General features: G+C 41.1%; 1 protein-coding gene across 1 annotated transcript in view; it reads left to right on the plus strand.

Moving 5' to 3' along the window:
* LOC101848989 (RPA-related protein RADX) overlaps positions 1–13079 on the plus strand; it is a gene marked incomplete at its 5' end in the record, with an annotated part of 20752 nt that overhangs the window by 315 nt on the left and 7358 nt on the right. Inside the window, 7 exon segments of the mRNA XM_013086064.1 lie at positions 1323–1446; positions 2126–2257; positions 8429–8601; positions 8958–9037; positions 10111–10359; positions 11503–11582; positions 12839–12948. Coding sequence (XP_012941518.1) covers positions 1323–1446; positions 2126–2257; positions 8429–8601; positions 8958–9037; positions 10111–10359; positions 11503–11582; positions 12839–12948 — 948 coding nt within the window.

Raw genomic sequence — 13079 nt, forward strand, 5'->3', positions numbered from 1 at the left:
TCTCTCTCTCTCTCTCTCTCTCTCTCTCTCTCTCTCTCTCTCTCTCTCTCTGTCTCTCTCTGTCCTCGCTCTCTCCCTCTCTCCCTCTCTCCCTTGTCAGATGACGTGATGTCTAGTTTTTGACTTGGTAAATATAAGAGCCTGTGTTTCATTGGCTGATGTACTGAACTATTTGATTGGCCAGTATTTTAGTTGGGTTATTCAACATTAGCCATATGATTTGGCAGAAAGTTTGGTTTATAAGAGTAGTTGGAAAAGAATCACAAGGCCTGTGTTGTGACAAAATTGTATCACTGACAAAATGGGAATGCCGCACTTTACATATTTTTTGCACATCAGTACAAGCAAACACAGATGAATACAGAGATAATAAGAGGTGCCAACTACATTTTAAAAGAAAAAAAATCCTGAACTTTTTCATTCCTGTGAAAACAGGTGTTGAGGAATTCAAACTTTACATAAATCTGAATTGTAATAATAATAAATAGCATTTGTACAGTGCATTCCCCCGCTTGTCAGCAATCTCTATGCGCTTTACACTATATTATTATTCCAGCAGACCATATAACACTCAGAAATATTCTCGGCTTCCTGGGAAGCATACAATTCTAGCAGCTGATTAAACGCTCAAACACTAACAGACTGACAAGATCTTTCGCTGTCTATAGTTGGGTACCCATTCTCACCTCGGTGAAGTGAGGAAAATTTGTGTAAAGTGCCTTTCTAAAGGACACTACGTTGAGCGCTTTACTGGATTCGAACCCACGACCTTACGGTTGTGAGTCTGAGAGCCTAACCACTAGGCCACCAATGCCACATTGTAGACACAGTAGTCTCCGCCCAGCTACTAGGGATATCCTTTATATGAATTGCTCTTTGTTCTCGTACATGTATTTATGCCAATCATAAAAATTGAAACTCCAGTGACATACATAGCACAGTGATGATGATCCATTGAAAAAAATTTGAAATGGATGATAGAGCCTTAAAAATTTTTTGTTGTTGTTGGTTGTTTGTTAAAGGAAGGTTGCCTGCAATGATAATAAAAATAAATAAAGTATGCTCTATCCCTGCTTTCGGAGGATTTTTACTGCAGGTCATCATTTCTACGTCAGGTGTTTCACTGCAGTTTCAATGCTAAGATCTTGCATTGGATACTAGTTTGACCTTGGATTCCAGTGGTGTTGTGTGAATCCGTGCGATTATAATTTTACATTGTGTTCAAAGGAACAGGAAAGTTAAGTTGTTCTTGAGAAAGGCTTGTCTTGCAATAGACATTTTGACACTTTGCTCTTTTCATCAGTCTTTATTTTCTCCCTCAGATCCTTTCTGGCTGTCATTTGGTCATTAAAAAGCACAGAGAAGTTTTTGATGAGCTCAGGAAAGAAACCATTGTCGTGCTAGAGGAGGTGGAAGTTGTGCCAGCCTCACCTGTTTCTACCCACGGTACTGTTCTAGTTCGATCTGGCATCATAAATGAGGGGATAGAGGAGGAAGTTCAATGTCAGTGCGTGACCTCAGTGCTTACTTGTCGTATCTCCATTTTTAATAACAGTTTTTAACAAAGAGTGAGCTTAAGAAGAAGTCACATTTTCACTGTTATAAAAAATGGAGATACGACAAGAAAGCACTGAGGTTGCGAGTGGAGTGGGGTGGGATGGGGTTCATGTGGAGTTGTTTGAATAATGTGTTCTCTTCCATTTCTATCTTCTGTAATAGTTTGTATGTAGTTTTAGGGTATCTGGCAGACAAGGGTCATGATGCAGCTTCATTCTTTCTCTCCCCCCCTCCCCCCAAGCTCTGAAAAAATCTCCCCTAAACAACCCCTAGCTGACTTTTATTTCCACTGTCTTTTCTGTGTGTTTGTTCTCTATAGTTCTTTCCATGCTTAATAAACAATTTCATTTGTGGTAATTTTACCCTGGTTATTCCTCAACTCTGATGCTTACTAATGCAGACTTCAGTCACCTGTATCTTTTGCCGTGTCCCAACTCTAAAAAATGAAATTGTGCACGTTTTACACCCTCATTGACACACTTTATTTTCCTCATGTTCCTGCACAAGATGTAGGTTTTTACCTGGTGCCATCTCAATTTTCAGTTAGACAATTTCTTTCTTTCACCAGACTATCAAAATCTCCCATGGCATTCACGTCTTTGTCGTCGTCACACGCAGAATGTTCCGATTGCCTCGTGCCGATTGTACTTTGTGGACTTGTGGACCTATAACATACAGACGCCACAAGGATTTCCCCTGGGTGAGTTTTATCTTTCCTGATCTATTTTTTACTATAAATATAGTCCAAATTGTCCACGATGGCCCACATTGTTGAGGTGCAAATTGGTTGTGTTAGACAGGTGGATGTCTTGGACAGTGTCCTTATACTATATGTGCGGCATCGTGATGAAATCAGGCGCTCGTGAAAATAATGAAATTGAAGAAACTGGCTGTTTGGCAATTTCTATCGAATTTTTGTTATTTAGCTTCACACCATTGTTGTCCAATTAACCCTTCCAGCCCCATGCGCGTATATTTTCAGCAGCGCTTGTACCTCCCTCTGTCCCAAGAGCGTATATTCTCAGTTTCGGGGGGTACCGAATTCGCGCATTTTTCGAAATTAGCGAACTTAATTAAACTTTTATTTTCTTATTACTTGTTCATTTACCTTTAAAAATAGGTATATGTTATTATCAAAGCTACATTACAAAGATGCTACATCACTTTTTAGAATGAATGCCTCTTTTTCTGAAATGCTGCTGTATGGGCTGGGACTGGGGTTAGGGAGTGCACAAAAATGGCTGGGGCTGGAAGGGTTAAGAACATTTCTGGGGGGATTTTATTGAAAAACTTTGATTAAAGGCACAAAAAATGTAAGTTTTTAGTTTCCACGAACTATCAAGCTATGGAAATAACCAAACTTTGACTGCCAATTTCTCACGAATTCTACCTTTGAAACCAGGTGACCCCACCTTCTTCCATGTCAAATATCTTGACTTCTATTCAAGACAGATGGGCATTTTTCTCCCAATAACAAGACAACTAAACAAGCTTTAAGATGATACCAGTAACTCCACTTGCCCAAAAATTGATGAGCGCCTGATTCCACCATGTCTTGACACATATATAGAAAAATTGAAATGGGTAAGGAAGTGCTTGTTTGTACAGGTGATTGTCTTGTAAATGTACAGATGGCCATCAGAGCAAATTTGACTATATGTATCATGTGTCATGACGCGCTGGAATCAGGCACTCGTCAGTTTTTGGACATGTGGAGTTATTGGTATCAACTTAAAGCCTGTTAATTTGTCTTACTTTTGATGAAAAAAGTACACATCTGTCTTGAATACAAGTTGAGATATTTGCGATTGAAGGAAATGGAAGTCGTCTGGTTTCCGAGGTTAAATTAGCAAGAAAATGGCCACCGGAGTTTGGTTATTTCCATAGCTTGAGAGTCTGTGGAAACTGAAAAGTTACATTTTTTTTGCCCTTAATAAACTTTTTTCCCCCTGTAAAATCCACAATGTGTTCTTTTATTATTATTTTAAAAAAAATTATAGTAGAGGGTTTTACGGCGCTCGCAACTGCATAAGGTCATATGATTGCCAAGGGGTGGGTGTCAACAGAGAAGTCCTTACAGGGAATCAGACTTACTCTGCTCACCTCGCTAGCTTTAACAGCACAAGGTCTGCTTCGACCATCAAGGCACCCCGCAAAAAGCAGGTCACAAGAGTGACAAACATACAAAAGAAGTAGAGGAAAACGACAATAGTAAGGATTAGGAAAGAAAAAGCAGCAGTTCCCTTTTGCAGATCAGGCACAGTTATGAGCGTGACATGATGAATCAGCCCATTTGCAGTTCTACTGTGCTTGAACGAGAAATGTCCCCCTTTGGGAATGGCCTAAAGACACTGCAGTCAGTGGCACTGCCCCGGGAGGTAATGTGTTCTTTAATGGATGCAAAAGGTGTTGGGCCAGAAAACATAAAAATGGCCAAACCGGCGAAAAAATGCCACATTCTTCAATGTCATCATTTTGACGAGGGCCTGATTTCACCAATCTGCCCTCACATGTTATACTGCTGAACCTGTCCTAGATAATCACCCACTGTTTAGGATAAAAGTAGTCATCTGTGGCAGGTGGTCCTCTTGAACAGTTTCATCAAAGGCCACCTTTATTCTCTCCCCGGGTGAGAATAACCCAAGTCTCGCTGTTCTCACCCCGGGTGAGAATAACCCATGTCTTGCCGTTCTCACCCCGGGTGAGAATAACCCATGTCTCGCCTTTCTCACCCCGGGTGAGAATAACCCATGTCTTGCCATTCTCAGCCCGGGTGAGAATAACCCATGTCTCGCTGGTGAGAATAACCCATTTCTCGCTGTTGAGAATAACCCATGTCTCGCTGTTCTCACCCAGGGTGAGAATAACCCATGTCTCGCTGTTCTCACCCCGGGTGAGAATAACCCATGTCTCACTATTCTCTTTCTCCCCCACCCTGGTGTGGGCATGAGGCGAAGACTCCCCCCTGACCTCTTGCAGGCCGATAAAATCATCTAGGCCCTTGGTGGCTTCATGTTGTGGTTGGGAACGAATATTAATAATGTAAAAACATTTTTCGCCTTTCCTGTAAAAAAAAAAAGGCTCGCTACCGACACTGAGAGGGGGCCGGACCATTCGTTGTTTACACACTTAACGATGGCTGGCCTCTCTGCACACTATACATTATGGTTCAAGGAACAGAGAGCGTGTACGAACTTAATGAGACACGAGCACGAGACCATGCTCTTGCACGACGGTTGAAGTGTTGTAAATTATTCAGACCAAATGGACGAGGGTGTTAAATCGTGTTAACTAGTTTAATAATTTTAAACAATCCAAGCTCTTTTCTCTACTTTCATTTTTTTTTCTTTCATTCTTTCTTTCTCTTTTTTTTTTCTTGCCTCTTCTGTCCCCTTCTTCAACATTTGGAGTTGGGAGCAAAAAAAGAGCCAGAGAGCCAAATGAAATTCTCCAGGCCAGACGCGATCCAAAAGAGCCAAATTTCTAGGATTTGGCTCCTATTTGACAACCCTGACTGTAACTAGATCTAGATGTATGTCTTTTTGGACACCAACACTATCCCGTGGAGCATTAGCCCCGGTAACCTCAGCCCTGATCCCTCTTGGGTCATTTCCGGTAAAACAAGGGAGGAGGTGAGAATAGCAAGACATAGGCTACAAAAAAAACAAAAGAGGGAAGTGAGAAGTGGTCATTTGCACAGGTGATTGTTTTGGTGGTCTTTAGAACAAGTTTAACTGTATGCGTTTGTTCAGGTTTCATGGTCTGCTGTTTCTCTACCATTTCAAATTGTAACGCTAAACTACAGTCAAACCTGCTCTGACGGCCACCTCTATAAGACGGCCACCTGTACAAACGGCCACTTTCCATTCCCCCCCTTGCGTTTTTTCTATGTGATTTAACTGTGTAAAATGGGCACCTGTCCAATGCGGCCGCGGTCACCATATTTTAACACACAACCCCTATCACACTAAGCAATAACACCTGTCTTAGACGGCCACCTTAGTGACTCCTTTACGTTTTGTCATAAATTTTGTGCATTGGCCTTTGTGGGGGAGCCGTCATAATTCAATCACCTGTCGTTGTTGTTAGGTAGACCCTCCAACTGATCATGTTGCATAGGCCCCTCCCACTTTTGACCAATAGCTACCAATTTTCAGCTGCTGGTGAGGTAAGCATGTGATACCTCATAACCCATAAATCCCGCCCAGAACTCATACACAAATCGTAAGTGAGATGAGTGGTCACTGTTTACCCAGTCTGTAACAAAGTAACAAAGGACGTCAACATGAGCTTGTGACGGAAGCGTCGCTCGTTTTCCGAGTGGTGGCGACATGTGTTTGTTTTAACATGGCACTCGGTCTTCCTCGTCTGATACATTTCGTTTTATTGTCATCCTTGTGCAAAATCAACAACAAAATAAAAATTACAAAGAAAATACAAACCACCACCACCACCACCACCACCACCACCAACACCAACAACAACAAAAACAAAAACAACAACAATGCGGCTACTTTCGATTGGGACCTCAGATGGGAATGGTTTGTTTTCTTCATCTTGATCAGTCCTTCCAAAGACGGCCACCTGTCTTATACGGCCTCTTTTCTCCTTGACAATGGGTGGCCGTCGGACACAGGTTTGACTGTAATTATTTTTACTGTTTGCATTATGTTATACCTAGATATATCTGCCTTGCTATGTTTTGTTCTATTTCTTAACCATATATAAGAATATTATACTTAAGCAGTTCTTTTTACTGTTTGTGATATGTTTTACATAAAAATATCTACCTGTGTCCGTGTAAAGCATGTCAAACCATTACATTGTCAGTGTCGTTTCACATGTGCCAAAATCATATTTTAAAGTATTAAGAAAAATCATAGAAACAGGGAGAGCTCAAATTGGACTAATGATCATGACCTGGGCACTTATTATTTGTCAATAAAAAATTACTAAGGAAATAGAGAAACAATGAAACTATGTTTTAAAATGCCCATTGATGGTTTTATTCGAAAAACAGCTTTTTCTGGAAATCACTAAAATTGATTTGGTTGTTTGCGGAATGATGGGGAAAATGTTTGAATATTTCTCTCATGCCACAGTCCTTGTTATTTCTTTACCATGTCAGAAGGTATCGCTGAACTAATTATTTTTACGCTGTTGCAATATCTGTGAATTTGTCTATTGTATTGCATACAAAGGAGACAAATTGAAAAACAATTTTGTTTGATGTTACTTTCTGATATTGTAAAGAAACAGCACAGATCATGACACCCGTTTCACCTCCCAAAACCCAACCAAGGGTTTTAAGAGCAGCCTAAGCTTCACACAGAGAAAGCACTTTCAGTAGGGCATGACTGATGATGACTCTCATGGTTAGGGTGCCTCAAAGATCAAAGGAGGGTGAAAAATGGAATGAACATAATTTAATACACTCTAAAATTAAATAGCATTACAGTATATCGTGGATAGCTCGAATTCGTCGGTACCGGCCTCGGCAGTTTTAGAGATCCGTAGTTTGAGGGATACGTGAGCAATGTAAAGAGGCAAAAAGAAATGAGACCGCAGGCTCAGTTCAACGGATGTGTGATTTAGACGTCTTCGGTGTTCGACCTATCCGTGTTATACTGTATTTCTGTTTTATCAGCTTTGATCTTTGCTTTTGCAGGTCTGTATACATTTAAAAACTTGTGCTTATTGAATTGGCAGTGCCATTTGTATTTACCATGTACCATGTTTGTTTTTAGGTAGATAGGGAGGCAGGTTATATAACATGCACTCAAAGGAATTTTTCTCCTCGTTTTTTTCTAAATGCGGTATACTGTCAAAATAAAAGAATCATCACTTTGACTCTTATTAAAAATGGTCGTAAATTCAAAGTCAAAATTAGCTGAATTACAAATTATTATTTAGGAAACAGAAATGACGGGAGTAAGTCCATAGTGAGACAGCAGATAAGGGGGATATCTCAATTTCCATGTTTTTACACGAAATCCTTTGTATAATATAAATCTATACATCTTCACAAATATGAAAAATGGAAACCAAGAGAGAAGTCAGCAAGCTGCACACATCCACAACTGGAAGTGGAGCCTTTAAATGTTCAAAATGTTCAAACCTTTTCTGTGCCAGAATAAGTCTCATTGGCAACTGCAGAAGCCACAATCATCGTAACCTTTAATTCTTCAAATTCTTCTGTTTTACTGAAGAAATGTTCTTATCTGTGGATGTATTGGTTATCATCAGACTTTGACGGACGAGCTATTATTATGATTATTATTATTATTATTATAAATGTTCGATATATATATATATGTATGTATATATATATATATATATATATATATATATATGTATATATATGTGTGTGTGTGTTACGATGTGGAATCGGGCGTTTGTCAATTTTGGGGCATATATATGGAGATATTGGTATTATCTCAAAACTTGTTCTTTTGTCTTGTTTTCAATTAAAAAATTACCCTTCTGTCAAGTCGAGATATTTTGGATTGAAACAGATGGGGGCCCCCTGGTTTCAGAGGTAAAATTAGGGAGAAAATGGCTACCAAAGTTTGTTGACCTCCAAAGCTTGAAAGTCTTTGAAAACTGTAAATTAAGTTTTTGTGTCTTTAATCATTGTTTTTCAGTAAAAGTCAACCGGCAAATTGTTTTTAATTGGACATAAAAAAGTTGCCTACTGAGCCAAAAGCTAAAAATTTGATAAAATTGCCAAAGGGGCAAAAGAATGACAGTTTCTTCAATTTCATTATTTTGACAAGGGCCTGATTTCACCATGCTGCCTCACACATATATATATATATATATGTATATTCTGCCATGCTGCCTCACATATATATATATGTATATTCTGCAGTGCGACATAAAGATTTGTGTGACCTTGACCTAGCTGAAGTGTTCTCTCTCAGAGAAGTCCTGACCAGAGACTTGCCCCAGACGGTCAGGCCCACTGTACTGGTCAAGGTGATGAGGAAGTCTCGTCTCATTCATTATGTCAGCCCGGACAAAAGAGATGAGTGGCCCGTACAGGTCAGTGACTCTTTATTCTCGTATTATGTGCAGAGCTCTCAATTAAACGTATTTATTCCTTTATTTCGTGGACAAATCTGCAATAAGAGTGGCATTCTGTCATCTTTATCTCTCCTCCTTCTTTTTTGGGTTTGTTACTCTCTTGTAACACGTCTAATCTTGGGCACTTATATGACCTGTTTGTGTTGCAAGTGCCATAAAACTTTTCTTGAACTTAAAAAAAACAACTGAAACAGGTTGTATTCATGTACTGTCCCTGTGCCTGAGTTTGGTTAAGACAGGGAATTATTTTCATGTACCGTCTCTCTCTATATTTAACTGTAGGATGAAGAAGTGTTGTTGTTCTGTGTCGGCAGCTTCCCCTCCTGGTGGCCGACAGATCGGGCTGGTGTTCTGTGGTCATCTGGGGCCGCACAGCCGTACAACTGCACCTCAGGTATGATGTCCTGAGTGACCTCAGCTCCCTGAACGTGGGTTGTTGGCGGGTGAGCGGGTGCTCTGGTGTGGTTTGCTCCTTCTTTTCTATCAAACATCTATCGTCTTTATCTCCCCTCCTTCTTTTTTGTGTATGTTACTCCCTTGTAACCCCTCTAATCTTCAGCACTTATATGACCTTATTATGTTGCAAGTGCCGTAAAACTTGTACAAAAACTAAAGCACCCTGAAGCACGCTTCCATCACTGGACTCTGTGATCAGCCTTACTTTTCTGGCTCGGTCTTTCTGTTACTTAACTCTTCTTTCTAACTTACGGCTGATTTTTTCAGTCCCACAGTCCCAACTGAATTGCTCAAGTTTTTTTTTTTGGCCTCATATTTTCATACCTTGGAAATAGTTTTATGTGCTGGTTCTGTTATGAAAGACTTGAAATAGCTGTGATATAATGTCTTCAAGATTGCTGCCAGAATACAAAAGCACTTTCTGTTTGGCCAGAGAGTACACGGAAATCTCAGTTTAATAAAAAAAAAAAGATTCCCATCAGAGTGGAAATGGTGTCATGCTGAAGCAAGCTAAGCTCAAAATAGTGGTATGCACTAGTGGATACTGGCCGATATTGAATACCTTTTCAACCAAGAAAAGCTAGTACAATATTAGTATTCTGTAGGCCTACTTACTATGATTCAGCCAAGGGATGTAACAAATACTTTTAGAAGTTAGGCTATGATGCATTCTATGCATTTCTCAGACTTGCCATCTCACTCTTATTGATAAAAAACCCCATCCACAATGTGCTTCTTTTTTTTAACCTAAGACCCGACATTTTGTACGCAAGAGAAGAGGCGACACAAGCCCATTAGATATGAATGCAATGAATAATGAAATAAGCAGCTTCAGACAGCTGTCTAAACTTTCTAGATATTACAAAACTGGAGTATCAATCAGTATTGTTGAATTGAAGCAATGAAAATGTCTAAGTACTTACGAAGGTAATTGCTTTTAATGAGTACTGAGCACTGATATAAATAAGTGCCCACCACTAGCTCAAAAATATTTTCTCGATGTCTCTCCAGCCTTCATGAGGGATGTGTGCTGAGCCTGAGGAGATTCCGCATCAAAGACAGCTTCCAGCAGGGAATGGACCGCTTCCCCAAACCCCCGAGGGATGCGAAACTATTTCCTTTGGAGCTGAGCTTGGACCTGGACCGCTGGAGCTCTATCACTGACGTGACCATCATTGACCGTGAGCTGGACACTGACCACTCGAGTGACCTTCGCCTTCCTCTGCTGGAAAGTCGTCTGTTGAGAAGAGTGGACTTAATGTATGTTCAAGCTCTCGTTTCTGCATTATTTTCTGTGTCTGTCTGTCTATCTGTCTGTCTATCTGTCTGTCTAGGTGTCTGGCTGTTGGCCTGTTTTCATCACCACTATAGATTGTAGGAGCTTCACTTGACATCACCACAGTTGGCCGTCTATCTCTATCTTTGCTGGTAGTTGGATGGCGCCACAGGTAGATCCTGTTCCTTTTCTTTTCTTCTGTTATTTCAGTGTGTCTTGCTTTGCCCCTGCACTAAATGACCACCACCATTGACACCCTCCTTCCCCACTGCTGAGAGAAGCTTGTATTTGGCATCTGTGTTTTGTTATGTCCATTTTTGAGAGAGGGAGAAACATGTTTCTTTTACTCTGTCCCTCCCCTCCCCTACTCCTTCTCTCTTTCTCTGTGGGTGGTTGGCGGGTGCTCTGGATGTGGTTTGCTTCTTCTTTCCTATCAAACATCTATCGTCCTTATCTGATCTCCCCTTCTTCTTTTTTATGTTTGTTACTCTCTTGTAACACCTCTAATCTGCTGGCACTCATATGACCTTATGCAGTTGCGAGCACTGTAAAACCTCTAATAAAACTAAATCTCTTTCTCTCTCTCCCTCTCTCTCTGTCCCCCCCCCCCCCATCCCCATCTCCCCCGCCTCTTTCATTGCCCCTATTTTCCTGTCTCCCCCTCTCCCTGTCTTCCCCCTCCCTCCCTCCAGGCTCCTTTCCCTCGCACACACTGTTCAAATTCCTCACCATGGGTTGTATGTAAAAGAGTCAGCATTTTATTATTTTTATCGCCCTCTCCCCCCCTCCCCATCTCTCTGTCTCTCCCATCTCTGTGTCTCCCCTCTCTCTCTGTCTCTTTCAAAACCTCTCCTCCACCTGCCCCCTCCCCTCTTCCCTGACACACACTTTTCGAATTCCATACCATAGGTTGTAGGCCTATGTAGAAGAGTCAGCAGCATATTATTGCCCTCTCTCCTGCCTCTCTCTCTCCCCCTCTCTCTCTGTCTCTCTTTGTCTTTTTCTAAACCCCTCCTCCACTTCCTCCCCCCTCTCTCTCCCTCCCTCCCTCCCTCATTTCCCTCAAATTTCTCATCATGGCTTTATATAAACGTAAAAACGTCAGCATGTTTACCTCTCCCCATCAGGTCAGTACCAGACAACAGTGTAGTGGACGTGGCAGGCCGCATCATGTTTGTCGGGAGGATCGAGAGAGACCCGAAGAAAGGCAAGTTTTTTTATTTGGAAAATCAAAAGTCTGATCAGTTATCCTACTTGTGGGAAAAAAATCAAAGTGAAACTGTGACTAGTTTTTGAATATATAAGAATTCAAATTTCGGGAGAATACCTTTTAGAAATGTTTCACCTTGCAAAAAACTCTTGAAACTGCAGTGAATTAAAAAAGGGCGTTTTGTCAGCGTACAGGAGAGTTGGCCATCTACATTGCGGCCAACCGTTACGGTAAAATTGTAACTGTTACGATTTCACCTCCCAGGGGTAAAAAAAGGGTCGGCACTTTAAAGCCTCTTCCCGGGTAAAAAATTGTCAGCACTTTAAAGCCTCGAAATCCCACCCCATTGAACCTTGTATCGTACAAAGATCGTACATTGCGTAGCGATAGGTCTAGGCCTAGCCGTACGGATTTTATTATTTTTTTGTAGCCTCCGTCTGGGTCGTGGGTCAATGGAAGTTTACGGATAGACGGAGCTGTTGATTCTGATTTTGAACCGCGAACACTGTTGCATGCTGTTTGCTAGATCTAGATCTATGAGTCTGATATACTATTATATTCAAAATCATGGAGCTCAAGCAAGCTAAATCTAATCGCAAAGCAACATTTTAGGCAAAATATTCTGAGGAGCATCCTTTTATTTCTTCGTCAACTGTGTTGATTCACCATGCATTCTGCAAACCGTGCCGAAGCACTATGAATAATTCTCATGGTGATAGATTAGATCTAGATCTAGATAGGATATTTTGCACCATTCCAAAACAAATGTGCATATGATATCAAGTCCGTCAAACATGATTCAGATGGGAAGTTAAAGCTGCTATAAAAGTAGCAGTAAAGCCACGATAAACTGTTTCTCTGGACTGACTGAGGGGCATTAATAAGCTGTGAAATTAAGGCTAAAAATAAAAAGTAAGCAGTACAATGTAAATCTAGATTTAGTTAGTGTAAAAAAGGGAGGGGGCACTATAGCTGATCCTAACAGTGTGCGATTTTTGATGAAGTAGCGTCATGAGTTGGGGTGTTCTGTTTTTGCTTCCTGGAAAGTTGGTCGCTATGCATCTATCTCTATCTTTGCTCTGCCAGAGTTAGCTCTCTCTCTCTCATTCTCTCTCTATCCCTCTCCCTCTTCCTCTCCCTCTTCCTCTCCCTCTTCCTCCCTCCTTCCTTTAATCTCCCTCCCTCTTTCTCTCCTCATATAGGGATTCAATGAAAGTGAAATTTCGCTCCAATTTGTATATTTTATTCTCCAGTGTCAGGAGGAAACAAGGACAGCGGAGGGTTCTTCTATCGGCGCTGGTTGCTACTGGAGGACTCCTCCTCACCACTACCTATGCCTACTTTGGTCTATGCGGGGGAACAGGTTTGTGTTACTCTTTAAGCTTTCGTTTTTTTCCCATCTCCTCTCTTTCTCCATTCCGACCCTGGAAAAACTTTCCAATTTCATTTCCTATTACTGGTGGTCTCCGAGGGCGGTCCAAAGCAGGTGATGTG

The sequence above is a fragment of the Aplysia californica genome, unplaced genomic scaffold (genome assembly GCF_000002075.1).
Source record: "Aplysia californica isolate F4 #8 unplaced genomic scaffold, AplCal3.0 scaffold00432, whole genome shotgun sequence".
NCBI lineage: Eukaryota > Metazoa > Mollusca > Gastropoda > Aplysiida > Aplysiidae > Aplysia > Aplysia californica.